This window comes from Scatophagus argus, chromosome 17 (genome assembly GCF_020382885.2).
Source record: "Scatophagus argus isolate fScaArg1 chromosome 17, fScaArg1.pri, whole genome shotgun sequence".
In the NCBI taxonomy this organism is placed as follows: domain Eukaryota; kingdom Metazoa; phylum Chordata; class Actinopteri; family Scatophagidae; genus Scatophagus; species Scatophagus argus.
Window position 1 is genome coordinate 2,660,606 of NC_058509.1, and position 27,753 is coordinate 2,688,358.

General features: G+C 41.5%; 3 protein-coding genes across 16 annotated transcripts in view; all 3 read left to right on the plus strand.

Moving 5' to 3' along the window:
• Positions 1-8,073, plus strand: part of LOC124074659 (major histocompatibility complex class I-related gene protein-like) — a 38,261-nt gene extending 30,188 nt beyond the window's left edge. For 2 of the 8 annotated variants that reach the window (XM_046417806.1, XM_046417807.1), the window contains exon 9: positions 7,662-8,058. In XM_046417806.1, the coding sequence (XP_046273762.1) occupies positions 7,662-7,713 (52 nt within the window). In that variant the 3' untranslated portion in view covers positions 7,714-8,058. Of the gene's footprint in view, positions 1-7,661 lie in introns of all 8 variants that reach the window. The other 6 variants (XM_046417800.1, XM_046417802.1, XM_046417805.1 and 3 more) reach the window with 5 other exon arrangements.
• On the plus strand, positions 905-25,174 carry LOC124074657 (major histocompatibility complex class I-related gene protein-like). 7 transcript variants are annotated; one of them, XM_046417794.1, is made up of 10 exons: positions 1,111-1,294; positions 11,293-11,432; positions 11,616-11,885; positions 12,392-12,670; positions 13,152-13,454; positions 14,077-14,196; positions 14,496-14,513; positions 14,866-14,919; positions 15,009-15,074; positions 15,285-17,314. In XM_046417794.1, the coding sequence occupies exons 2-10, from the start codon at positions 11,384-11,386 to the stop codon at positions 15,290-15,292; spliced, it is 1,167 nt and encodes a 388-aa protein (XP_046273750.1). In that variant the 5' UTR covers positions 1,111-1,294; positions 11,293-11,383; the 3' UTR covers positions 15,293-17,314. The 7 variants fall into 7 exon arrangements, with proteins under 7 accessions (XP_046273751.1, XP_046273753.1, XP_046273749.1 ...); XM_046417793.1 differs by lacking the exons at positions 1,111-1,294; positions 11,293-11,432; positions 11,616-11,885 and adding exons at positions 925-1,076; positions 1,618-1,887; XM_046417792.1 differs by lacking the exons at positions 1,111-1,294; positions 11,293-11,432 and adding an exon at positions 944-1,076.
• On the plus strand, positions 18,664-25,785 carry LOC124074666 (class I histocompatibility antigen, F10 alpha chain-like). The gene is made up of 6 exons (XM_046417830.1): positions 18,664-18,873; positions 20,683-20,949; positions 21,913-22,191; positions 24,097-24,399; positions 25,088-25,189; positions 25,284-25,785. Exons 1-6 carry the CDS (start codon positions 18,819-18,821, stop codon positions 25,343-25,345), a joined length of 1,068 nt encoding a protein of 355 aa, XP_046273786.1. The 5' UTR covers positions 18,664-18,818; the 3' UTR covers positions 25,346-25,785.
• Positions 25,786-27,753: the final 1,968 nt, after the last annotated feature.

Genomic DNA, 27,753 nt, shown 5'->3' on the forward strand with positions numbered 1-27,753 from the left:
GCATAAAAGTCTTTTAACTCATTGGACATGTTGGATCAGCATGAAGACCACAGCAGCTCAAGGTAAGACAGGGAAATGTGTGTGTTGTAAAGCCTTCTAAGATCATAGGAGTACATGTATTATCTCAGTCTTCATCTCTTATGCACAAAGAAAACCAAAATTCACTTTGCTAAACTATCAAACAGTGTGACATTAAAGGAGGCTGACATGTTACACACATCAGATTCAGAATAAACATCTATGAAGCTGATGAGATGAAACATGAAGTATGTTGTCATTGTGCTGTTTTCTATTGAATATTTGTCCAAATGGATCCTATTTTATTCAAGTTATTCACAGCATCATCATTTCTTGCAGGACTGAAGTTGTACAAGGAGGGAAGAGTGTGCTGCTGATGAAGATGATGGCTGTAAACAGAAATGTGTGTGAAGAAATCTCCCTCCACATGTCTCATGCTCAGCACATTCAGGATGACTTGTTCACATTATCAGTCTCAGATTTATTTTGAAGGTTTGTAAATACTTTGATGACATGTTGGGAAACTGTGGAAACTGCTGACCATTTGGTTTCCACACAGTTTCCTGTGTGTTTGTCTGAAGTCAAAGCAACATTTCTGTCTTTTGTGTTGTTTAGTGTAAACGTTTGTTGCATTTTTATTCAACAGGTTGGTACAATATGGGGTGTTTCTGCTATGTTTATTCATATTAGCTCATAATGAGAATTATGATAAATGTACGGCACACCTGTGGTTTAATTGGTCAACACAATACAAATCTAGTGAGAAATGCAGACCATCAACCATCTGGAGACGAGCTGATTCTGCTTTCGTTTCCGATTTATAACCGCAATGGGTCTGTTTTACCGAGGTATGCGCGACGTTGGGCTCGAGCTGAGTTCTCATTGGCTCAGACGGACGCGCACCTGAAGTCCTCACTTCACCTGTCGTGTTCGACAAAGAAGCAAAATGAGCCTGTCACCGGATTAAAAAAATAACGTGTAAGTGCATCGTAGTGTGAAAATGAAGACCCTGGTCTTCGTGGCCCTCCTGGGAACAGGTCTACATGTGGCGGTGGCAGGTCAGTTCACTTTATTTTAAGTTTGATGTTAAAAGACAAAACGCGTCGTTTCCTCATATAACTCAGTCCGCTCTGCACACACGAACTGAAGGTGCGTTTGATTGTCTTTGATGATTAATCACAGGACTTGCAGAGAAGACAAATAGAAATGATAAATGTAGAAATGAAGAAGAAGATTGTTTATAAAACGTGACAAAACACTGATCTTAAAGTTGAAGGTTGGAAACTCTGTCAGTAGTTACTGCGGCTCCCACCTTCAGTCCTCTCGACCTACTCGGTCCTTTACCCACACGTTTTCATCGAGACAAGATGAAACATTTATTTTTGTTTCTTCTCTTATGTCACGTTTCATCAGCAGGTAACAAAACCCTTTAAATATTTACGTTAAGCTCTTTGAATTTTCATCCTGCCTGCCTCAGGGACGCACTTTACTTTCACTGAATCCTATTGAATACGTCATGTTTATGTCTGTATATTTTATTTGTATGTGTTATATTCATTTTATATTCATACTGAATGTATAAACCTGTTCGTCCTGCAGTCAAACACTCCCTGAAGTATTTCTACACTGTGTCTTCTGGACTCCCAAACATCCCGGAGTTTGTGGCCGTCGGTTCTGTTGATGATGTTCTTTTGGGTTCCTGCGACTCCGACAAAAAGACACCAGAAGCCAAACAGGACTGTGTGGAAAAGCAGTTGCAATCCGATCTTCAGCAATTTGAGTTGTACAACCAACAGTGTTTGAAAATTCTGCCCAACTTCTTTAAAGCCACGATTCATACGTTGACGCAGCGCTTCAACCAGAGTGGAGGTAAAGATAGATGGATAGACAGATAGATATACTTTATTGATCCCAGGCTGGGAAATTGCAGTGCAGCAGCAGCAATACACACAACAAGCTAAACAAAAGTGGCATATGTAAAATATATATACAAGCCAATATATAAAAAGTATATATACAACAGTAAACAGTGTAATGTAGTGCAAAATAAAGTTGAGGTAGAGTGTTTCTGTGTGATAGATTTCACTTTTTGTTGGAACAGTATGCACAAACAATAGTACACCATTGTTAAAGGGTTAATTATGGTTCAGTAATGCTGTTCTGAAGCCTTATGCATTTATGAAGTGCTGCTTAAGGGATCCATGTTTTCCACTTTACAATAAGGGGCACAAAGAGCATTGATTAATCACCAGTTCTGGTTAAGTAATGTTTACACAGCATAACAAGCAGAATAAATTGATATGTTAAGCTGTGATTTAAGTTATGACATGAAGATAAATAAACAAGCAAAGCTCTTCATGAAATCCATGCAGTGTGTCCACTGATCTCAGCCAAACATAAGTCAGAAGTTGGAGGATGGATAATAACAATAATAAAAAGGTCTGCGAGTAATAAAATGGCTGACTGTGAACTTCATGATATTCATGTTAATTAACATGTTTATACTCTCTCTCTCAGGTGTCCATGTTTTACAGGTCATGAGTGGCTGTGAGTGGGATGATGAGACTGGAGAGATTGATGGACTTGTACAGTACGGTTATGATGGAGTAGATTTGATATCATTTGACCTGAAGACGTTGACATGGATCACACCAAAACCACAGGCTGTCAGCATCAAACTGAACTGGGATGCCGACAAAGCAAGAATAAAAAACATTGAGATACGCCTCACTCAGATTTACCCTCAGTGGTTGAAGACGTTTTTGGCTTATGGCGAGAGCTCTCTGCTGAGAACAGGTAGAGTCACATGACCTGATGTGGTTTAATGGACACAATAATGTTCATATAACCTGCTCAGACTGAACTGTCACTGTGTTGTCACTCTGATCAGTCTGATATTACGTGCTTCTTCTGTCAAAACACTGAGACTGTATAAACCAGTGCACAGACAGTATAAATGAAGTAAACTTGCACAGTTTCAGTGTTTGCAAATAGAAATATTTCCACTGAACTCTGACACTGTGATTGAATTTTATATTATTTATATTGTTCATAATATTTAATCTGGTGCCATTATGACACAGATTACTGGTGTTTATACCTGCAAAACGCACCACATTCACATCAGCCTCGGCTGTATTTTTTAAATATTAGCATGCAAATGTTAGACTGTAAGTTTTTAGTCTTACTGTTGTGTGTACTTGCTTATTTATGGTGGATGAATTTCACCACTCCTACTGTTGATGGACCTTTAGGGTTATTCAGCCACTGTTATCTCATAGGGATGCACGATAATATCAGCATGTCATCGTATCTGCAGATGAAGGCTTTAAAGTGAATTTATTCATCTTTTTTCCTATTTTTTTCCTTTCTTTTCCACTCTTTCTTTTATGTTTCTCTGCCCCCTCTCCCTCTCTCACTCCTTCTCTCTTTGTTGTCTCTTTCCTTCTCTTTGTCACACTTTCTCTCTCTGCAGATCTTCCCTCAGTGTCTCTCCTCCAGAAGACTCCCTCCTCTCCAGTCAGCTGCCACGCTACAGGTTTCTACCCTGAGAGAGCCACACTCAGCTGGAGGAAAGATGGAGAGGAGCTTCATGAGGACGTGGAGCTCGGAGAGATCCTCCCCAACCACGATGGAACCTTCCAGATGAGTGCTGAGCTGAATCTTTCATCAGTCACACCTGAGGACTGGAGCAGGTACACCTGTGTGTTTCAGCTCTCAGGTGTGAAGGAGGAGATCGTCACCAAACTGGACAAAGCAGACATCAGGACCAATGAAGGTAAGACTGAGATCATTTGTTGTTTGTTCCTTCCAGTGGTGGAGACAAAGTGTGAATGTTCTGTGTTGGTTCCAGTTCCTCCCTCAGAGTTTCCTACTGGTGCAGTTGTTGGAGTTGTTGTAGGACTTCTGCTGCTGACACTCTGCATCTGTGGACTCCTCATGTGGAGAAGGAACAGAACTGGTGAGTGAAGCCATCGTTACTCCACTGTTGGATTGGTTGAGCTGGCTGATGTTCAGAGGAGCTCAGAGGTCCTCAGCAGATGTTCTGTATGTTAGTGTAAGTATACACTGTAGGTATGGATGCACAATATTTGTTTTTTGTCAGTATCCAGTGTTGGGGAAGTTACTTTTAAACAGTAGTGTTTCCTCATTGCTCGTTACTACTTTAAAAAGTAATTGGTTACTTTACTTGGTTACTGTGTCTTATGGAGGATGTAACAGGTGTTTCTCTTGTGCTCTTTATTAATGTTTTTAATGCCGCAAACAGAGCATTTGACAAGAAAATACTGGGCTGTTATAGGCTTCAACACCACCAGTAAAGCCTTATGAAACAATATCAAATAACATAGCCTCGATACATCTTATGGCCATATAGGTGAACACAAAATACATAAGGGCTTTTTTTAATAACTTTATACTGTTTTATTAAACAGGCTTTCCCTTAAATTGGTGTAAAGCTGGTGCAAATCGTATCAATAGGCTGCTTAGGAACAACATGATGAAAACCATAAAATGGCTCATATGTCTCAAAATAAAACATGCCTCATCTAAGTCCGACAGGAAAAAGAATAACTTCAAAATGGCTTGATGTTGATGGCTTGTGTAGATAAAATAAAATGGCAAAATACAGCTTGGAGCCAAAGACATTTTAGCCAAAATAACATTAAGCACAACTGAAAGCATGACTAACCTCAGAATTAAAAAAGGCTATGTTAACTGAATATGCTGGCACTTCTTCACAGTATGATGGCAGATAGAAAAGAGGATGTCAGACATAGGTTTGAGTTATGTCTATGGATCAGGTGGCAGGCAACCTGTTCCACATCAGCACAAAATGTGTGATTATACCTCATCATTGATGGGCAACATTTTTCCAACAATGATTGACACAAGTTTGGCCAACTCTAGTTTAATTACCTGGTGAAAAGTTTTCGCTCCTTATTTGGGCTTGGACTTGACATATAATTTCCCTGGGGATCTTGAGCTACAAGCTTCATGTTAGCATGTTTTCCTTTCAAATGCTTGGTGAGGTTGGCAGTTGAGTTGACAAATGTTTCTGGCCAGAGCACAGTGTACACCTTCACTCACATTCCTCCACTTAGTTTCAACGAGTTTGAAGTAAGTCGAATACCTCCATCCCTCAAAAGTTATCGTTGGCTGCTTTTTGCTGCTTCTTGTGCTCTTCATTCTACCAGCCTCTGTCATGTACCATGTGGAATGAGAGCCCTTGACTAGCTGCAGCTGACAAGGCGGTGTCGCTGTCAAATCTGTCCCTGGGGAAAGTAGGCTAATGTTACGCCGAATTGAAAAGGGAATTACGTTTCATTACCAAATTTTCAGTAGTGTTAGCATGTTACACTACTTTTTACCCATTATTGCAGACAACGCATTGCTTTGTAGTCAGTATCTGACTTACTTATCACTCCACTGCCTGTATGTTGGGGTCTTCAGGTCAGGGAACCGGTCATGACTGTTGTTTGTGCTTATGCACCAAATGACAGTTCAGAGTACCCACCCTTTTTGGTCCCTGGGATGGGTGCTGGAAGAAACCCTGACTGGGAATTCCACGTGGGCAACAACAGTATGACCTGAGAGGGGGTATGACTGGGCCTGATCTGAATCCGAGGGGTGTTCAGTTATTGGATTTCTGTGCCAGTCACAGTTTGGCCATAACTGGCACCATGTTTGAACATAAGGGTGTGCACAATTGCACCCGGCACCAGGACACCCTAGATCGCAGGTCGATAAATCGACTTTGTAATGTATCAGCAGGTGTACGGCCATATGTTCTGGACACTCGGGTGAAGAGAGGAGTGGAGCTGTCAACTGATCACTACCAACCGTGAGTTGGATCAGGCGACGGGGTAGGAAGCCGACTAGACCTGGCAGACCTAAACCAATGGTGAGGGTCTGCTGGGAACGTCTGGCTGAGGACCCTGTCCTGTACTGGCTACAGGCTCGGGCAGTCACGGAACAGTGCTGCTGACTTCGACTGAGGATGTTGTCAGGCAGTGGAAGGAATACTTCGAGGATCTCTTTAATTCCACTGACATGCATTCCTTGGAGGAAACAACTGAGGTAGTTAAACAACTCCACAGTGGCGGTGCCCCAGGGGTTGCATGAGATTTGTCCAGAGTACCTTAAAGCTCTGGATGTTGTGGGGCTGTCAAGGTTGACACACCTCTGCAACATTGCGCGGTCAACAGGGGCTGTACAAGTAGAGTTGCAAACTGGGGTGGTGGCCCCCCTTTTTGAAAAGAGGGTGTGCTCCAGCTATAGAGGGATCACAAACCTCCCTGGGAAAGTCTACGCCAGGGTGCTGGAAAGGAGAATCCGTCCATTACTTGAAACTCAGATCCAAGGCGAACAATACGTTAGTCGTCCTGATCGTGGAAGACTGGACCAGTGAGTTGGATAAGGTGGTGGGGGAGGAAGCTGAATAGACCTGCCAGACCTAAACCAACAGTGAGAGTCTGCTGGGAACATCTGGCTTAAACTACTCTGGTGACGTACATTTCTCTAAGAACTGCTGCTCAGCACAGTGTTTGAGTCAATGTCATCATTTACTTTCCAGCACTGATGGAAACAGATTAATTCACTGACATAATGAATGTTAATAATGTCCAGTATGAACTCTAATCAGTACCTGATCACTGATCTAATTCTTCATGTATTGATCTGTCTTGACAGGCTTCAGTGAAGATTGGAGGAGGACTTCAGTGATGTTACTGTGGATCAAAACTGTTATTACTTGAGCCTAAATGGACTTTGAGTTTGTTATTTTTAATCCAAGTGTGTTTATATTTAACACTGAGATGTGAAGTCAAAGAACCTGTCAGGTGACAGAAGGCTTCCTGTTTGTTAAAAAGGCCAACACCACTTAGATAATTCCCCCTCCCTGTCTGAGAGTGGTATGTTCCACTCTCCCCTCTTAGAGTCATTAAGATAATTAAACCCTGAAAACTGGTGTTACTACATTTGTTTGGTACTTCTGTGCATCCGTTGAACTGTGAGTATTATGAGTCACTAATTAATATGGTTTTACACATATTTCATTGCCTCTGAATGTGGTTATTATTTCCTGGTTACGCTAATTAATCTCACTTGAGGACATTTGAGAGTCTGCAGTTTTAGCTTTACGTGTGTCCAGCCTGTACTGATGTTACTGCAGTCGGTGTGCTTGTACTTTTTATATTTCGTTTCTCAGTTTGTTGCATGGTCACACTCTTACTTAGTCTGTAAGCTTTTTAGACCCTACAAAGTGTTACTTTGCGTGTGGTTTAATGTTTGTTGTGTTGACAGGCCTTCAGATTGAAACAGATCCTGTGTGTGTTTATGCTGTTCACAGCTGCCTGGTTTAGCTGTCAGTTTTTACTTCAGGGAGAAAAGTTAATGTGGACAACATTGTGGCTCCACCTTGTGGCAGAGCGAGAAATCAATCCAGACAACCTGCTCCTCGTTTTGAGTTTTGAGTTCATTAATCTTTAGTTTGTCTGCTGATCTGACACAAACTTTCCACTGTAGATTAAAAGTCTTTTTCTGGACTGTTTTTTGGATTTACTGTTTGTTAAAGTGGACTTGATGCAGTTTCAGTTTGTTTCTGACCTCACAGCTCCTGATGAAGACTCTGAGGCCTCTGAGATCCTGAATCCAAGACCTGATTGTCAGTCGTCCTCACTGAGTTCCCTCATGTGACACGTATCACACTGTACAACACGACAAACTAAATGAGACGAATATTTGCTTGCTGTTACGTAACTGAATGAATAGTTGTGATTTATATGATTTGATGGATGGATTTAATGCTGCTCTTTCATAAAAAGGCTCACCTTCCTTTGGTACACATCAGTTGTTCTTTTGCAGTGTTATGAATGTTACCTGAGTGTTAATAATCCTACAAGGCTCAATGCACAGCAGGACTCCCCACGTCTAATGTATGAAGCAAAAGGAAAACTCAACCAAAACACGAGCAGGTTTTAATTCCAGGAGTGAAAACAGATTATTCAAAGGCACAGTGATAATATTTCTTTTTCCTTTGCAGCTGCTGCCTGATGTGTCAGCTTGTGTGTTGGACTTTGGCTGGCAGACAAGAGCAGGCAGGAACAGAAAAAAGATCTGTTTGAATAAAGGATTAAAATAAATGATAATAATATATGAATCAATCAAAATCACATGTACATCACCAAAAATCCAAGAAGAACACAACAAGGCTTTTCTTATGCAGGATGTTTTTGTTTGTTTGTTTGTTTTTGTCACATCCTGAGCACTTTGCACACCTCACACACAGACGGACTAAAGGAGCTCACACAGGAGTTCAACATATTACAAAATATTATAGACATTTCACACCAAGTAAACTTGTGTGTCTCAGTAACTTTCCACTCAAAGACAACAACAAATGTGAACTCTGACAGGAACAAGTCAGGAAAGTGAAAGACAAGACGAAGTTCAAGGCAGGAAAGTGAATGCAGGCCAGATCTGTGATGCACTTGTGACGCATAACAGTAACAACAAGTGGCAAAATATGAACACAAATAAAACGTGTCATTCATTGAACACAACGATTCAAAATTGATCACACTTATTTCTCATCATGTCATGACAACATGACAACCAATATAAGCCAGTTTGGAGTGCAAGCAGGTTGGTCCTGCAAGTTCATGACAGCAATGGGAGACAGAGACACAGAGGACGAGTGCATGTAAGAGGAGGTAGAGGAAGAGGAAGAAGAGGGAGAGAAAGAGGAAGAGGAAGAGTGCCAATTTCTGATGAAATTCGGGCTACAGTCATAGACCATGTACTGGTGCATGGCATGACCACGAGGGAGGCAGGCCAAAGAGTCCAGCCAAACATCAGCCGATTCTCTGTGTCCACCATAATCTGAAGATTCAGACATGTGAACAGGTACAGTCTACTTTACTGTACTGTACTTTTATCATCGGAAATTTAAAGTAACGAGCCAACGAGCCACTGTTGAAGTCCCTGGCCAGCGTGGTGGTAATGTAACACTGTGTGCTGCTATAAGCAACCGGGGTGTTCTTCACCATCATGCCACTCTGGGGCCATATAACACCCTGCACCGTCTCACCTTTCTTGGTGGTCTTAGAAATATGTTGTCTGTAAGTGAACAGCAGGAACAGGAGATGATTGAGCGACCTATTTATGTTATAGTTTGGGACAATGTTAGTTTTAGTTTTCACCGTGCTGTCAGAAAACAGTTCAATATGAATCAGAATTTCATTAACCTATACTTGCCACTGTACTCTCCCTTTCTCAATGCAACAGAGGAGTTTTTCTTCACTTGGAGATGGAAGGTGTACGAGCGACAGCCCTACACCAGGCTTAATCTTCTCGAGGCCATGGAACTAGCCTGTGATGACATTGGCGAGGAGATGTGTCAGGACTGGGTACGGCACACTAGGGGGTTTTTTTCTCCTGTTGCCTGGCAAGGGCAAATATAGAGTGTGATGTGGATGAAGTGCTGTGGCCTGACCCAGCCCAAAGACAGGATGATGCTCAATGAAGCTCAATGATCGTCGATTGACCTTTTCTTGTTTGTTTGGGGGTTTTTTTTAACCTTTTACAGTACATTATAGGCTGTACACTTTCATTTGTATTTGTCAATTTCAGGGTGATGTTTTTACCTATTATACTACAGTTTATGTTTGAATGCAACATATGCTAAATGTAAATGTTTAAATCCACTGAGTTGTGAAATCTTTTTTGTCTTTACTTTTGGAGATACAAAATGCATCTGCTATACTTTATTGTGACCAACAAACATTTCATTTCATTTGACCACTGTGTCTTCTTTTTTTTTTTTTTTTTTTTTTTTGGTGTGGTGTTTAATGACTGCTCAGAAGTTTTTCTATTTTGTCCGATTTGTGCAAGATCTGATAACATTGTTCGGTTTTGAGCACATGTAAAGCTACTTTTAGGTGATGATGTGTGTTTTGCAAAAAGAATCAGAGGTTTTGTGAATGTAGTTTGAGAAAAAAGTTTTGTGTTTAGAATTCTGAGAAAAGGACAGGAGGTTTCAAAAAATGTGTTTTAATAATTGTGAAACACTGTAAAATAGGTGCTGCCCCTTTAAGCACATGGGTGCCTGAGGAGCGAGGAGTCTCATGGTTCTCTGACCGTGTCGCGTCGTGTTCTGTCCTGTCAGCTTTTAGACGTGTGTGTGCACGAGTCAGATCATTTGGTACCCATAGTAATATATTTGCAGTGGAATTTATTTTGTGTATATGTTTAGTTTGTTAAATAAAAATGCAAAACGTGATTCAAGTGCAAGATTTCTTTTTTGGATCCTGGAACACGCGTCAGCCACAAGACGACTTTTTTTAACTTGTTTTTTGGAAATTACTCCTACAGTGAAAGACACAAGACGAAGTTCAAGGCAGGTTTGTTCCTGTGATGAGGAGTCTGACTCACATGGGACGTTTGGCCAAAACTTCTGCAGTTTGTGCAGACAACACATTGTGTTGGAAATACATCAGAACTCAGAAAATGACTCAATTCCACAGAATGTAAAGACAAAAATGAAACGAAAGTAAAAAAAAGGAACAAATAAAAGCAGAACACACAAGCATTCAGTTTTCCCATCATCAGGCAGCATCTTGAAGGCAGCTTTGGTGAAATCTCACATACAGTGGATATTACAAAGTGCTAAAAAGTGTGCACAGAGTCAGAGTTCACACCACAGTCCCTCCATCATGATGTCTATGGAACAAACTGGTCATCAGTGTCGTCAGGTTCAGAAAGTGAAGCAACATCAGGGCCAAAAAATGTCACCACACCTGAAACACTTTTGGCTCGTGTTTAAACTATTTGTTCTTATCTAACAGCAGCACACACAGATGGAAAAGGAAAGAGACACAAGTTAGAACAAGGAAACACACACACAAAATGAACACACTGTGGAGAAAACACACGCATAATAAAAAATGTGTCAGTTAAAGTGAATTTGTACTGGTAACAGATGAGGCAACACGTCTCAAACATTCAGAGAACATAAACACAACCAGGAAACATCAAAACAAAAGCACCAAACAACTGACTCTTCTCAGGCTTTTATTGTCTGAAAAACATGAAGACTAAAACGATCCTCTTGTGTCTGATGAACGTCATCAGTGACGTGGTGCTTGTTACCTGATACGAGCTGCGGCGGACTGAAACAAACCGTGGCGTCGGAGTCATCGGCTCACCTGTACAGAGTACGTGATGATTAATCACAGGACTTGCAGAGAATAGAAATAGAAATTATCAATTTGTAAGGTTGGAAACTCTGTCAGTAGTTACTGCGGCTCCCACCTTCAGTCCTCTCGACCTACTCGGTCCTTTACCCACACGTTTTCATCGAGACAAGATGAAACATTTATTTTTGTTTCTTCTCTTATGTCACGTTTCATCAGCAGGTAACAAAACCCTTTAAATATTTACGTTAAGCTCTTTGAATTTTCATCCTGCCTGCCTCAGGGACGCACTTTACTTTCACTGAATCCTATTGAATACGTCATGTTTATGTCTGTATATTTTATTTGTATGTGTTATATTCATTTTATATTCATACTGAATGTATAAACCTGTTCGTCCTGCAGTCAAACACTCCCTGAAGTATTTCTACACTGTGTCTTCTGGACTCCCAAACTTCCCGGAGTTTGTGGCCGTCGGTTCTGTTGATGATGTTCTGATGGCTTCCTGTGACTCCGACAGAACGACACCAGAAGCAAAACAGGACTGGATGAAACAGTTATTCCAAATTGATCCTCACCATTTTGAGATGTACAACCAGGACTGTTTGATAAATATGCCCAACTTCTTTAAAGCCACGTTTCATACGTTGACGCAGCGCTTCAACCAAAGTGGAGGTAAAGTGTTTCTGTGTGATAGATTTCACTTTTTGTTGCAACAATATGTTTAAAAATGTATTTTAAAGTTACATTCAGTCTCCTTTGTGTCCAGCTGTGCAGAAAGCACACCATTGTTAAAGGGTTAATTATGGTTCAGTAATGCTGTTCTGAAGCTTTATGCATTTATGAAGTGCTGCTTAAGGGATCCATGTTTTCCACTTTACAATAAGGGGCACAAAGAGCATTGATTAATCACCAGTTCTGGTTAAGTAATGTTTACACAGCATAACAAGCAGAATAAATTGATATGTTAAGCTGTGATTTAAGTTATGACATGAAGATAAAGAAACAAGCAAAGCTCTTCATGAAATCCATGCAGTGTGTCCACTGATCTCAGCCAAACATAAGTCAGAAGTTGGAGGATGGATAATAACAATAATAAAAAGGTCTGCGAGTAATAAAATGGCTGACTGTGAACTTCATGATATTCATGTTAATTAACATGTTTATACTCTCTCTCTCAGGTGTCCATGTTTTACAGGTCATGAGTGGCTGTGAGTGGGATGATGAGACTGGAGAGATTAATGGATTTGACCAGTTTGCTCATGATGGAGAAGACTTGATATCATTTGACCTGAAGACGTTGACGTGGGTCGCTCTAAAACCACAAGCTGTCATCATCAAACTGAGCTGGGATGCTGATAAAGCAAGAATAAAAAACATTGAGATACGCCTCACTCAGATGTGCCCTCAGTGGTTGAAGACGTATTTGGCTTATGGCAACAGCTCTCTGCTGAGAACAGGTAGAGTCACATGACCTGATGTGGTTTAATGGACACAATAATGTTCATATAACCTGCTCAGACTGAACTGTCACTGTGTTGTCACTCTGATCAGTCTGATATTACGTGCTTCTTCTGTCAAAACACTGAGACTGTATAAACCAGTGCACAGACAGTATAAATGAAGTAAACTTGCACAGTTTCAGTGTTTGCAAATAGAAATATTTCCACTGAACTCTGACACTGTGATTGAATTTTATATTATTTATATTGTTCATAATATTTAATCTGGTGCCATTATGATACAGATTACTGGTGTTTATACCTGCAAAACGCACCACATTCACATCAGCCTCGGCTGTATTTTTTAAATATTAGCATGCAAATGTTAGACTGTAAGTTTGTAGTCTTACTGTTGTGTGTACTTGCTTATTTATGGTGGATGAATTTCACCACTCCTACTGTTGATCGACCTTTAGGGTCACACTTTCTCTCTCTGCAGATCTTCCCTCAGTGTCTCTCCTCCAGAAGACTCCCTCCTCTCCAGTCAGCTGCCACGCTACAGGTTTCTACCCTGAGAGAGCCACACTCAGCTGGAGGAAAGATGGAGAGGAGCTTCATGAGGACGTGGAGCTCGGAGAGATCCTCCCCAACCACGATGGAACCTTCCAGATGAGTGCTGAGCTGAAGCTTTCATCAGTCACACCTGAAGACTGGAGCAGGTACACCTGTGTGTTTCAGCTCTCAGGTGTGAAGGAGGAGATCGTCACCAAACTGGACAAAGCAGACATCAGGACCAATGAAGGTAAACCCAGATGTGATTTGTCCTGTGTAATCAATACTAACAAAGCACCAGTTTATTAATAAGTCATCCAGTTCAGTTGTTGTTAGTAAGATTCTCTCTCTCCAACAGGCTGCTGTTCAGTTTGATTCTCATTATAACATCAGCTGCTGTTTGTGATGTTCTCTGGTGTAAAACTCCTCCGTTTCTGTTTCTAACACCACTATACTGACCGTGTTAGACTGGTTTGCTGATCTCCAACAGCAGGACTTGAAGCTCTGTGCTGTGAAATTATTCTTTTCACTCTTTGGTAACATTTTGTAAAAGAAACTTTGTCACTCGAGTGGAGCAGAACAAGATTTTATTTCATAGTTTCTGCTTTGCTAAACTCAAGACGACCTCAGTTTTATTAGTTCTGAACAAAGTTGGTTTCGAGTTGTTTTTTCATTGCTGTTTTCAAAAACAAAATTAAATAAACCACTTTATCATAAATTTAAAATTTTAATTATCATTCCAGCAGTTGAAAGAAATCAACGAGAGATTCTTGTATATCCGACACATTTTTAAGATAAAATCCAAAGTCATTTGCTGTCCTTCATCTGCACGTTGTGTGATTTTCTTTTCTTTTTGCTTTGTTCTTATGCAGTGAAGCTCACTGACACGACACTCAGCATCAGCATCATCATCATCATCATCGTTTCTGTGGTCGTTCTTCTTCTCGTCCTCATCGCTGCCATTGGAGTTGTGGCTTACAAAATGAGGAACAGTAAGAGAACCAAAGATTTCTGAACTTGATGTTTTCAGCTCTCCTTTGATTTTCAGTCTCTGAGTCGATGCTTATCCAGACTGCGAAATGAAACTTCAGGTGCTTGAAGCCAGAAGTGTAAAACTCAAAGCTACTTTTCCAGTTCCATCGTAACATAAGAGAGAACTGATAAAATGATCAATTGAAATGTAAACAGGAAGACTGAAGTGGTTTTAAACCAGTTTATGTGAGTCAGAGAGGATCAGTATCTTGCATTGGTAGCTTTGACAGCTGAAACAATCTGTCTTTTCTTTTTTCAGCACAATGGAGTCAGCCTAGTAAGTACAACATGTTTTTACTCTATTTAATATTTAATATTTTGAGCTGATCAGGGTTTTATGCTTAACTGAACAAAGTGTAAAGCAGGCAGCAGTGTGGGTGTCGGGCTCAGGACCTCAGAGTCCTCTGCTGGTTTAGTCTCTCACCTGCAGCGTCTGGTCATGTAGCAGCTCTGCCAGGTGGTTTACCAGGTCAGCTTTAGTGCTGACGAGCTGCCCAAATTCATCACCGGAGAATCAGAGAAAGTCACGGCTCAAAGCTTTCAGTATCAGGAAGTCAACCCAGAGAAGATCAGCTGGTGTGGCTGAACTCGTGTTGCCTCGTGTTCATTCGTTTGTCCTGTTTTTGTAGACAAGAAGACTCCAGTCGACACGTCTGCTCGAGAAAGATTGACGAGAACATCAGGTTTGTCTGGCTGTCTGTTTATTGATCTGTCTGTCTGTTTGTCTGTCTGTCTGCATTGTTCAAACTGTTTTGTATTTTGTTTCCTTCAGAGTCAGAGACTTCTTCTACTGGTTCTTCTATCAGTAGTGTAGGCAGCGACACACCACTGGTCACAGGTAACTCATGTCTTTGTTCCATCTGCTTTGGGCCTCATTCAGACCAAATCAGGGTTTGTGATGAAAACGTCCGTCTCTCCGTTGGTTGTGAGTGTGTTAGTGTGTGTTGGTTTCCAGACAAAATGATAAAACATGAAGTGTGTTGTCAGTGTTCTGTTTCCTGTTGAATACACGTCAAAACGGATCCTGTTTCATTTTTCTTTTTCACAGCATCATGAATTTCTGCAGATCAGAAGCACAAAGAAGGAAGAGTCCACTGCTGATGAAGATGATGATGATGAAGAGAACAGACAGTCTGTAGAAATCTGCAGTGAGAGTTGACTCAAGATACATAAGAACACCAAATCAATATCTTTTATATCATTTTAAATGAATTATCTTTGTTTGTTGAACTGTTGAGGAATTTAAACATCTCACCTTGACGTCTTAGAAACTGAAATGAATATATTTCACTATTTCCTTCTGTTTACAGACAAAAACAATGAACTGATTGAGAGATTAATCAATAATGAAAATAATCTTTAGCAGCAGCCCTAATAAAGAATCAGAATCATCAGAATCAAGTCCATTTAAATTAATATTTTTCATTACTGAGAATGAAATTGAAATATTGTGAGGAAAATATTACAACATTCTGAGGACAAAGATTAAAATTTTTAAGAATTAAGTGGAAAATTTAGGAGAAAAAAGTTTTTCCTATCAAATATTTAGTGTCTGTTGAGTAAATATGGACACTCAGGCCCGTGTTATGCCATCATCCCAGTCCAATTCTCCACACAACCTTTTTCTTATGATAAACTAACTTTATTCTCATTACATCATCACTCTTCCTCATGTAATGTTAAAGCTTTATTCTTTTTATTCTTTATTCTTCAGGGGCAGTTTGAGTGTATATAAAGTATTTACGGGGCAAAGGGCTTTGGATGTTCATTTTTATTTAACAGGTTGGTATAAAATGAGGTGTTTGAGCCAAGTTTATTAATTAGTACATAATGTGATTTTGAATAAATTCACAGCACTTTTCTATGTTAAGCTTTTGTTACATGATTGAATGTTAAACTGAATGTGCACAGACACACACTACTGAGTGATTAAAAGTTAAATTTTGTATGTAAACAAAATAAAACAGTAAAATAAAGCCCCACATGTCTCACTGTCTTCTTAAAGATGAGCTGATTTTACTTTGACTTTCATAAATAACCTCAGTGGGTCACTTTTACAGAATTATAAGTGACGTGTTGCTCAGGCTGAATTCCCACTGGCTCAGCAGTCAATGGGAATGTGGCCTTGAGGAAGAAGCAAAGTGAATCTGTCTCTGGACAAAGTCATGGAAGTTTGTTAGATCTTTCTTATGGGTCCCAGCGATGGAGGCTGCAGTCACAAATATGTTTCCTGTGTAAAGCAGGTGTTGTATGCTGGACGTGGATGGTGGTGCTGATGCTGGTGTTGGATGATGTGAAGGTGCTGAAACAGATCTCCGCTGACACCGTCTTGCTTGCATAAAAAGGTTTATTACAAAGCAACCCAGCATCAGTTACATGCACGTGAGTGGATCCAGGCCAATAGAATTCCACTGCCGAATCATCTCCAACCTTCTGCTCATATCGGTTGGTTGTTTACGTGAATAAGAGATAAAACGTCTGTGAATCATCAATGACCTCAAGGTTATGTTGCTTCAGAAAGAGGGGGAAATGGACCTTCTTCCCATGTCGCATAGACCCTTGAACCTAAGACCCCTGAACCTAAGACCCCTGAACCTAAGACCCCTCTCTCGCCATGCTGACCTGCAGACACCACACAGGTAAAAGAGAAGCAATGAGGACTCGGTGCGTCTCGTTTCCCTCCAGACCATGTGTGTCAAACTCAAGGCCCGCGAGCCAGGACCGGCCCGCAGTGGATTACCTTTGGCCCACATGATAATTTCTAATTATTATTAGACCTGGCCAGCCGGTACGTTGTCCACACCATTAGAACTGCAAGTCCCACAATGCACTGCTCAGCGCGTCAATCAAAGGCCCTCTGTCTGTGCGTAACAGAGGAGCTTTGGGGATCAGAAGAAAATGTGTTAACGTAAAATTACTGTGGAAACACTGCATAAAGAGCCATAAGAAATGAATGCATCAAGTTTACATTTATTTCATGATTGATGTTGTTCTATAGGAAATAACTTCTGTGCAGAATTCAGGTTCAATCAATAAAGTCATTTCAGTTTGTTTTCAATAAACACTGAACCAGTCGGGCCCTCGACTTTCAGCATTTTTTAAGATTTGGCCCACAGTGGATTTGAAGCTGTGAGACTGTTGAACTCTGGAGGACCTCTGTAGCCCCCTGCTGCTTCCCCATCCCCACCACACACACACACACACACACACACACACACACTCCTTCCTGACACCCACCCACAGAACATTGCACAATGCAGCCATCTTGCACAAGAACTTTGCACTCCTCTTTTTCGTTTGCACAATACTGCTGTAAATATTGTTGTCATCCCTGACATGGTTTACATGTTTTTATTCCCGTAGTTCTTATATTTATATAGTGCTGTTTTATATTTATAGGAGTCAGTATTGGTTATTGGGCTTCTACCGGGACCAGGGAAACTAATTTCGTTCCAGCTCATGTGTCTCCATGTGTGAAATGACAATAAAGCTCCTTGAGTCCTTGAGTTGAGGCTCCTCTGCTACAGACTGACTCTGACACAGCTGCTCCGGAAGGGTTTTATACACGTTATGTTAGCTGACGGAAGAACGTCACGTTTTCAGCAGTTTTACCCAGTTACAAGTGACACGCTGACGTTCCAGCTGAATTCTCTGGATGGAAAAAGGGATGGAGAACATTGGACAGCTGGTAAAAGAATATTTAAGGAATCATTTTCATAAATATACTCTGATTTATACAGATGGATCGAAAGAGCTGGAAAGCGAGCATGTAGGAGCAGCAGTGTTCATACCAGAATTTGACATATCAATATGCAAAAGACTGAATAATAAAGTATCTGTGTTCACAGCAGAGCTCACTGCCATAATTCTTGGCTTACAGTGGATAGAAGAGGTGAGACCAGAGCGAGCAGTGATTTGCTCAGACTCAGCAGCTACAGATTTTAAAGGGAAATGCAGAAGAGAGCAGGTCAGGATATCAAGGCTACGATTAGGACGCACAGGATTGAAAGCAACTCTCAGCTTGATGGGTAAATGTGTGACGGACAAACGTGAAGAATGCAAGGTCAGTGAAGATGTTGAGCAAATGTAAAAAGTATGAAAGGGAAAGAAAGGATCTTAAAAACAGAATATATGAATTACAACGCCCATGGAGTTTGAAAGGGATCTTAGGCAAAAGCGATGAAATGAGAGACTGCTGTAAGGCTCTCTTAAACTTTTTAAAAGTAACAGGACTGTGGAAAAGGATATGATTGTTTTTATTTATTTCTTTTTTTCCTAGTTTGGCTGTCTCTTTGGTTAACTGTGTTAATTTAGATTGTAACCTAAAGAACAAGTCATCCTGCGTTACACACTCCAGTACAGCAGGTGGCGATATGCACCTTTCAAGTTGGTTGCAACACGCCAACCCCCCCTTCATTGGTTCAGATCGATATGCACGTTGGTTCCTCACTTCATTCAGCAGTTTCAGTCCTCGAGTCGTGTTCGACAAAGAAGCAAAGTGCATCCGTAACGGAATAAATAATAAGAAGAGTAAATAAGAATGAAAATGGGAATTTAACAAGAAGTCTGTTAATGTCTTAGTATGAACAAATGGGTCCTCCTGGTCCTCCTGGGTGCAGGTCTACATGTGGCTGCAGGTGAGTTCACTTTAACTGTTTGACCGTTAAAGACAAAACGCTTCGTTTCCTCCTGTAACTTCCTACACTTTGTTTACACGTACTGAAGGTTCGCTTGGTTGACTTTGACGTTCAGTTCCAGGACTTACAGATGATAGAAATGTTTTAAAAACTAACCAAACCGCAGTCTTAACCTTAACGGTGAACAGTGTCGGCCAAGCGATAAATTTACCGCCAAAAGAAACGTAAAATGCAAGTACGAGCGCCATTTTCAGTCTTTAAGTTACTGTTTTACTTAAAAAGTTAATGCTGTAATAAAGTAATAAAGTTTAGAATATATCGAAATATTAACATTTTATTAATATTGACATTTTCACAGTTTCCAAAATTTATCATTTATCATTTTATCACTCATTTAATCTGAAATGTTGACAGTAAACAATGTCAACACGGGACATCATCCATGAACACTGAACATAAAGATGAAGTTCATATCCTCGTACTGTTTGAACAGCATATTTTTATTAAAAAAACAAGAGGGAGAGAGATAAGATAAGATTTTATTGATTCCCGTGGGAAAATGTAACAGGACAAGACAGTGCAAAAATACAAGAAATTATAAAAAGATATAAAAAAAAACTGTGAAAAATACATGGTGGGCTAATATTAAATTAGATTAGATTCCTGATTTATCGTGATTATCATGAAAGATTAAACCATGTAATATTTAACAATATTTAATCCATTAACAAGAGAATGACACAATCTGACTCCACATGCAGAAATAAATCAGAATCAGAATCAGCTTTATTTGCCGAGTACGTGTGACCATACAGGAATTTGACTCTGGATTTATTCTCTCTCCTGTGCACCATACAAAATAACAAATAATAATAATAAAAATAAAGTATCTACAAGAAGAAGAAAAAAACAATATAAATATATGTACATGTAGTGCAAACAGTGTGATGGTTCATGCAATGGCAGGTGGATCAGGGAGTCTGGAGGAAGAAACTGTTTTTGTGTCTGGTAGTGTTGGCATACAGAGCTCTGTAACGCCTACCAGAGGGAAGCAGGTCAAACAGTTTGTGTGCAGGGTGTGACGGGTCTGCAGTGATGCTTCCTGTCCGGTTTTTGACCCTGGACTAAACATCTTCTTTAATGTAGCAGTTTGATGTTTGGGTCTGATCACATCACACTTGCAGTTATTCCAGTTATTAATCTGTGGATGATAAATCAGCCACAGATTTGTCTGTAGATGTTAGCTGATCACAGACATGTTGGTGTCTGTAACACCAAACTGTTCAGAAACAGCGTCTCATTACTCAGTTTGTCCACCAGAGGGCACTAACGAGTTTATTTTCTGCCTGTGAAATGTGCTGCTCAGTGTGTGTCAGAGTCACCAAAACACTCCCAAATATTGAAAATGAAGTCAGTGATGACTTGAATATCATAAATTGACAACAGCAACAGAAAAGAGAACAAAGAGAAGTTTTAGCTTCAACAAACTCAAAGAGTTCACAGTTTAATTTGGTCACAGTTCAAAGTATAAAGTAGAGACCATAAGAGACGTAACTGCATGAAGCCAATATTTGACTCGTTTAAAATGTTGTTTCTGAATAAACACAAAATCCTGAAAGTAAAGAGTTTATGGAGCAAAATGTTTATGTGTAAATGTTTGCATTTGCTGACTGAACAGCAGAGATTATTAGGATGTCTTGAATGTGCTGCACTTCTCTTTGATTCTGTGTGCAGTAAAATAACTTTATAGTGTGATTTATCAAACTGTGATGTAAAAACTGGAATCATGACACAAACTTTTTCTCACAGTGACTCACTCTCTGAAGTATTTCTACACTGCGTCCTCTGGACTCCCAAACTTCCCAGAGTTTGTGACTGTTGGGTTGGTTGATGATGTTGAGATGGTTCACTATGACAGCAACACCAGGAGAGAAGAACCCAAACAGGACTGGATGAAGAAAGTCACAGCAGATGATCCACAGTACCTGGACAGAAACACTGGGAAGTTAGTTGGTCAACAGCAGGCCTTCAAAGCCAACATCGAAACTCTGAAGCAGCGCTTCAACCAAACTGGAGGTTTGTTTCTGTTTCACTTTCTGCTGATAAAATTTTGTTAACATTTTCATCCTGTATTTTCTTAAACAGATGTTACCTCACACACACACACACACACACACACACACACACACACACACACACACACACACACACACACACACACACTCTTCATCTGTGGACTTTTCTTGGCTGAAACTCAGTCAGACTCCACAGAAACATGACTGACACTGAGACCACTTGGCTGCTGCTGTGCTGCACTGATTCAGTGTTTCTGTCCATCCCATAATAACCAGCAGAGATGATCAACACTTCATCTCCACTAGATTAGATCAGATTAACTGTGGCGAGCTGCCCACAGTGAGTTGGTCCGTCCCATCAGCAGCATCAAGCCAACATCTGCAGCTGGAAAACAGCTGCTGGTTGTGTCACATGACTGACTGATGGATGGACCAATCAGGACACTCAGACTGCCTCCCAGTCTCCATGAAGGTCCTGATGGTCTGAAAGTGTCCTTCAGTGGAAGCTTGTAGAGCAGCTTCAGGACAGTCCAGTCTGTAGTTTGTCACAGGAAGCGGATGTTGTTGGACTGATCCACTGGCTGCAGGGTCTCAATGGGTGTAATGTCCAGTCCAGGACCAGGTTTAATCTGTGTCTGCTAGTCAGGAGTCAGTGGAGACAAACTGTTGGTCTCAGTGGACTCAGTGTGTCTCTGTGGTTAAAACAAAGAGGACATGAACTGTGTTAGGATCTCAGTCTGTTTCCCAGCAGTCTCTGTCTCTCTGTAAGACGTCCACTGTGTCCAGATGCTGATTGGCTGTGAGTGTCTCTCATGGAGCCAATCACAGCAGGTGCTGTAGATCCTCTGTGTTGGTGTGTGTGGATCAGTGTGTCTCTGTGGTGAAGATGTGATATCAGCTGATGATGGATGACTGGGCTGTGAGCTCACTCTGCTTCACTGTAGTCTCTGTCTCTGTCTCTCAGGTGTCCACATTTTCCAGCAGATGTGCGGCTGTGAGTGGAACGATGAGACCAATGAGGTCAACGGTTATTTTCAAGATGGTTATGATGGAGAAGACTTCATAGCATTTGACCTGCAGACGCTGACTTGGATCGCTCCTAAACCACAAGCTGTCATCACCAAACACAAGTTGGATAACGACAAAGCTCAGTCAGCGTTGTATAAGAACTACCTCACCCAGATTTGTCGTGACTGGCTGAAGAAGTATGTGGACTATGGGAGGAGCTCTCTGCTGACAACAGGTAGGATCACATGACCTGAGGGAGTTTAATGGATACAACAGTCTTCATGTCTGTCTTCTGTTTCTCACCAGCAGTAACATTTAAATAATAGTCATGAAGTCATTTGAGCGCCTGGTTCTGTCCCACCTCAAGTCCATCACAACCTCCCTCCTGGACCCCCTGCAGTTTGCCTACAGAGCCAACAGGTCTGTAGACGATGCAATGAACCTGACTGTACACTTCATCCTGCGGCATCTGGACTCCCCGAGAACCTACATTAGGATCTTGTTTGTGGACTTCAGCTCTGCCTTCAATACGATCCGCCCAGCTCTCCTCCAGGACAAGCTGTCCCTGCTGAACGTGACCCCATCTGCCGGTGGATCACTGACTTCCTGACAGACAGGAAACAGCATGTGAGGCTGGGGAAGAATGTCTCGGACACCCGCACCATCAGCACCGGTACCCCCCAAGGCTGTGTACTTTCCCCTCTGCTCTTCTCCATCTACACCAACTGCTGCACCTCCGGCCACCAGTCCGTCAAGCTGATTAAGTTTGCAGACGACACCACCCTCATCGGTCTCATCTCGGACGGGGATGAGTCTGCCTACAGGAGGGAGGTGGACCATCTGGTGTCCTGGTGCGGCAACAACAATCTGGAGCTGAACGCCCAGAAGACGGTGGAGATGATCATTGACTTTTGGAAAGTGCCAGCTCCATCTCTCCCCCTCACCCTGACAGACACCCCCATCTCCATGGTGGACTCCTTCCACTTCCTGGGTACCACCATCACCGGGACCTCAAGTGGGAGCTGACCATCAGCTCCCTCATCAAAAGGGCCCAGCAGAGGATGTTCTTCCTGCGACAGCTGAGGAAACTCAAGGTGCCAACCAAGATGATGGTTCAGTTCTACACGGCCATCATTGAGTCCATCCTCACCTCCTCCATCACCGTGTGGTACGCTGGGGCCACTGCCAGGGACAAGCTCAGACTGCAGCGTGCTGTGCTCTCCGCTGAGAAGGTGATCGACTGCAGCCTTCCACCTCTCAGAGACCTGTACACCTCCAGGACTCTGAGGCGTGCAGGTCGGATCACAGCTGACCCTTCTCACCCTGGACATGGACTCTTTGAAAAACTCCCTTCAGGCAGGAGGTTACCGTCCATTCGGACCTAAACCTCACGCCAACCTCACGTTTCTTCCCCTGTGCTGTTGGACTGTTGAACACCAGCTGACCAACATGCTGCTCTGCACTTTAGTTACTTCATTACAGGCACTGATTTCTGCTCATGTCATTATCCACCTGCTGTTCATTTGCACTGTTTACCTCACCTACTTGCACTACTTCCACTCTGTACTACCTCACTTTTGTACTACCTCCAGAACCATATTTATTTTACTTATTTTATTTTGTTTCACCTTATTCTATTCTATTTTATTTTATTCTTCTATTATATGTTACTCATTACATTCTATGTATGCACCAATCACCAAGACAAATTCCTAGTAATGTGAAACCTCTTCACTTACATGGCAATAAAGTCAATTCTGATTCTGATTCTGATAAATATGAACCAACATACAGAGACTCACTTTGTCTCAGTGTCCACACGTCTCTCTTTCATGTTCTCTCTGCTGTGTTTCAGTCTGTCTCACTTTCTGTCTCTGTCTCTCACTCTGTCTGTCTCTCACTGTCCTCCTCCTCCCTTTCTAGTCTGTCTCACCCCCTCACCTCTGTTCACCTGTTTGTCCCCTCTGTCCCTCCCTTCTTTTCTCAGTTACACTTCAGTGATCTTTATTTGCACTGCATACATGTATACACAGCATGTGTTGCTGAAATATTCAAAATACATCAAACAGGAGTGATAATATTGATCTCCAGTAGATCCTAATAAAGAACCTATAAACTGTCTTTGTCTCTGCCTGTCCAGAGCGTCCCTCAGTGTCTCTCCTCCAGAAGACTCCCTCCTCTCCAGTCAGCTGCCACGCTACAGGTTTCTACCCTGAGAGAGCCACACTCAGCTGGAGGAAAGATGGAGTGGAGCTTCATGAGGACGTGGAGCTCGGAGAGATCCTCCCCAACCACGATGGAACCTTCCAGATGAGTGCTGAGCTGAAGCTTTCATCAGTCACACCTGAAGACTGGAGCAGGTACACCTGTGTGTTTCAGCTCTCAGGTGTGGAGGAGGACATCGTCACCAAACTGGACAAAGCAGACATCAGGACCAATGAAGGTAAGACTGAGATCAAAAGGTGGGAAACACACATTTATTTTACTGTAACCTGCAGTTCAGGTTTTCTCATGTGTTGGGTGGGAAGTTTTGTTTCCTTCTGTAGTTTTGTTGTTTCTTTCATCAGTTTTTATATTGTAATTTTAAGGCTCAGATTAGAATTAAAGCAACACACACGTTCACCTCTGGACCCTGACAAGAGGATCAACACGTCCCTAAAAAGATTCAAACTTATGTTTCTTCATTAAAGTCAAAGTTTTAAAGAGATTACAGACAAACGTAATGAAACTTAGAAAATGCAAGTTAAGTTTTTTGTTTTCATTTTGTATACAGTTTTTAATGCTTATCTTTTTTTTTTTTACTTTCATTTCTTTTGTTTACTGTTAAAATTCTTAAAGAATTTGAATGTGATTGTGATTTCGTTGTGCCAAAAACCAACACAGACTTCAGCTAAACAAAGACAACAAAACTCAAGAAGGACAAACGAGCACAGATGCAGTAATTTTGTCCAGACAAGTAGATTAATTTGATTAAAAATGTAAATTAGCAGCAGCAGCAGCAGGACAAACAGACATTTAGCGTCTGTCTGTCTGCAGGGTTGTGGTCTGGTTGACAAATGGATGTTTGTTCTCCTCTGAGCTGCTTCACCTGTGCAGGTTGTGACTGTTTTCTGTTGTTTTCTGCTCCACAGAGAAGAACATGACTGTCATCATCGCGGTTGTTGTGGTGGTTCTCGCTCTCGTCCTCATCGCTGCTGCTGCTGTTGTATTCGTGGTTCGCAAAAAGAAGGAAGGTGAGAGACCCGAACAGAATGATTGTCTCTTTTGTCTCTGGTTTGATTTCATTGATTTTCAAGTAAAATGACTCATCTTTGCTTTGCCTTTCAGCCAAATGTCCTCCATCTGACAACAGCTGTGAGCTCTCTGAGAGACTGAATCCTCAGCCCTGAATAACAAACACAGCAGCTGAACACAGTGAGTGGCTTCATATGAGACATGAACACAAACTGTGTGTCAAAGAACCTTCTGGATTGTTTCTGTAGTCAAACTTCTGTGACGCTTTGTGAAGAAAAGCTTTCACCTGCAGGTGATTTTTAGATTTTTCAGTCCAAGCTTTAGTAAAACAGTGACAGCAGTTTATTAAACTGGTGTTGAATCAAATGAAAAACAAACTGGACTTCAATTATTATTAAGTATTAACACTTAAATGAGTGAATGCTGGATATTTCAAGGTTCAGACAAGCTACTTGTTTAGCTTGTCTGAACCTGGACTTCCTGTTGCGGTAAGCGTCATACGATACGTCAATACGTCATTTCCTGTTGTTGTGTGTTACTGGTGTTACAAGCAGCTCCGTCTGCGCTTTAATTAAAGATCACTTAAGTTGTTGTACTATTCGCTGTAGCGAGTAATTTCATACTGTTACCTTGAACGTCTGTTCTAGTCATAGACTTCATCACCCACTTTAGTAATTTGACGCTAATCTTATAATCGATTAGCATTTGTTAAATTCCGCTAAGCTAGCTTAGCCTGTTCATTAGCAATGGCTTCTCTGTCTCCCTCTCTCTCTCCTGCTCTCTCCTGCTTGGTGTGTCAAATGTTTAGTTATTCCTCTGCCTCCTTTAGTGAAAGTGGTAAATGTAATAAATGTAGTTTACTTGTAGCGCTGGAGGCGAGGCTTAGTGAATTAGAAGCACGGCTCCGCACCATGGAAACAAAGTCTTTAGCTACTGTTGTTAGTCAGCCCCCATTAGCCAGTGCGGACCAATCTAGTGTAGCTCGTAGCCTGCCCCCGGTAGTTCCAGAGCAGCCGGGAAACCAGGGAGGCTGGGTGACTGTACGGAGGAAGCATAGTCCTAAGCACAAGCCCACGGTTCACCCCCAACCTCTTCACGTTTCCAACAAGTTCTCCCCACTCAGCGACACACCCGCTGAGAAACCAACTCTGGTGATTGGCAGCTCTGTAGTCAGAAACGTGAAGTTAGCGACACCAGCGACCATAGTCAAATGCATTCCTGGGGCCAGAGCGGGCGACGTTGAATCCTATCTAAAACTGCTGACTAAGGATAAGCGTAAATACAGTAAAATAGTAATACATGTCGGCGGTAATGACACTCGACTGCGCCAGTCGGAGGTCACTAAAATTAATGTAGAATCAGTTTGTACATTCGCAAAAACTATGTCGGACTCCGTAGTTTTCTCTGGACCCCTACCCAATCTGACCAGTGATGATATGTTTAGCCGCATGTCATCATTCAATCGCTGGCTGTCGAGGTGGTGTCCAGCAAACAATATAGATAATTGGCAGACATTTTGGGGAAGACCTGGTCTCATCAGGAGAGACGGCGTTCATCCCACTTTGGATGGAGCAGCTCTCATATCTAGAAATCTGACTGACTTTCTGATTAAACCAAAACCCTGACAACCCAGAGTTGAGACCAGCAGGCAGAGTTGCAGTCCTACACGCCTCTCTGCGCTTCCATTACAGTTACCCACCCAATATCCCATAGAGACTGTGTCCGTCCCCCGACCACTTAAATTAATTGAACCAAATTCAAAAAGAGGAGTTATACATAAAAATCTAATAAAGATCAACACCAACACCTCCACAGCTACAACAAAAAGGAGAATTAAATGTGGACTGTTAAATATTAGATCTCTCTCATCTAAAGCTGTACTAGTGAATGAGTTAATCTTGGACAATAATATAGATTTATTCTGTTTAACTGAAACCTGGCTTCAGCCAGAAGAATATACCAGTTTAAAGGAATCCACTCCCCAAAGTCATATTAATACTCACATTCCTCGAGACACCGGCCGAGGAGGTGGAGTTGCCGCCATTTTTGACCCAAACCTATCGTTTAGTCCAAAGCCCAAAGTCAACTACCATTCATTTGAAAGCCTTATTCTTACTCTCTCACACCCTACCTGGAAAACAGTACAAAGAATTTTTATTGTTGTAGTGTACCGCGCTCCTGGCCCATACTCTGAATTTTTACTGGAATTTCCAGAGTTCCTATCGAGTCTGGTCCTTAAAACTAATAAAGTTATTATTATGGGTAATTTCAACATCCACGTGGATGATAGTAATGATAGCCTTCGCGCAGCATTTATCTCTCTCTTAGATTCAATTGGCTTCTGTCAGTGTGTACATGAACCCACTCGCTGCTTCAATCACACTCTTGACCTTGTTCTGACATATGGTATAGATGTAGAACATTTAACTGTCTCTGAACAAAATCCTCTTCTGTCTGACCATTGTTTAATAACTTTTGAGTTTATACTATTTGACTTCATACCACCAAGAAAAACCTCCTACACTAGATACCTGTCTGATAATGCTGTGGCTAAATTTAAAGA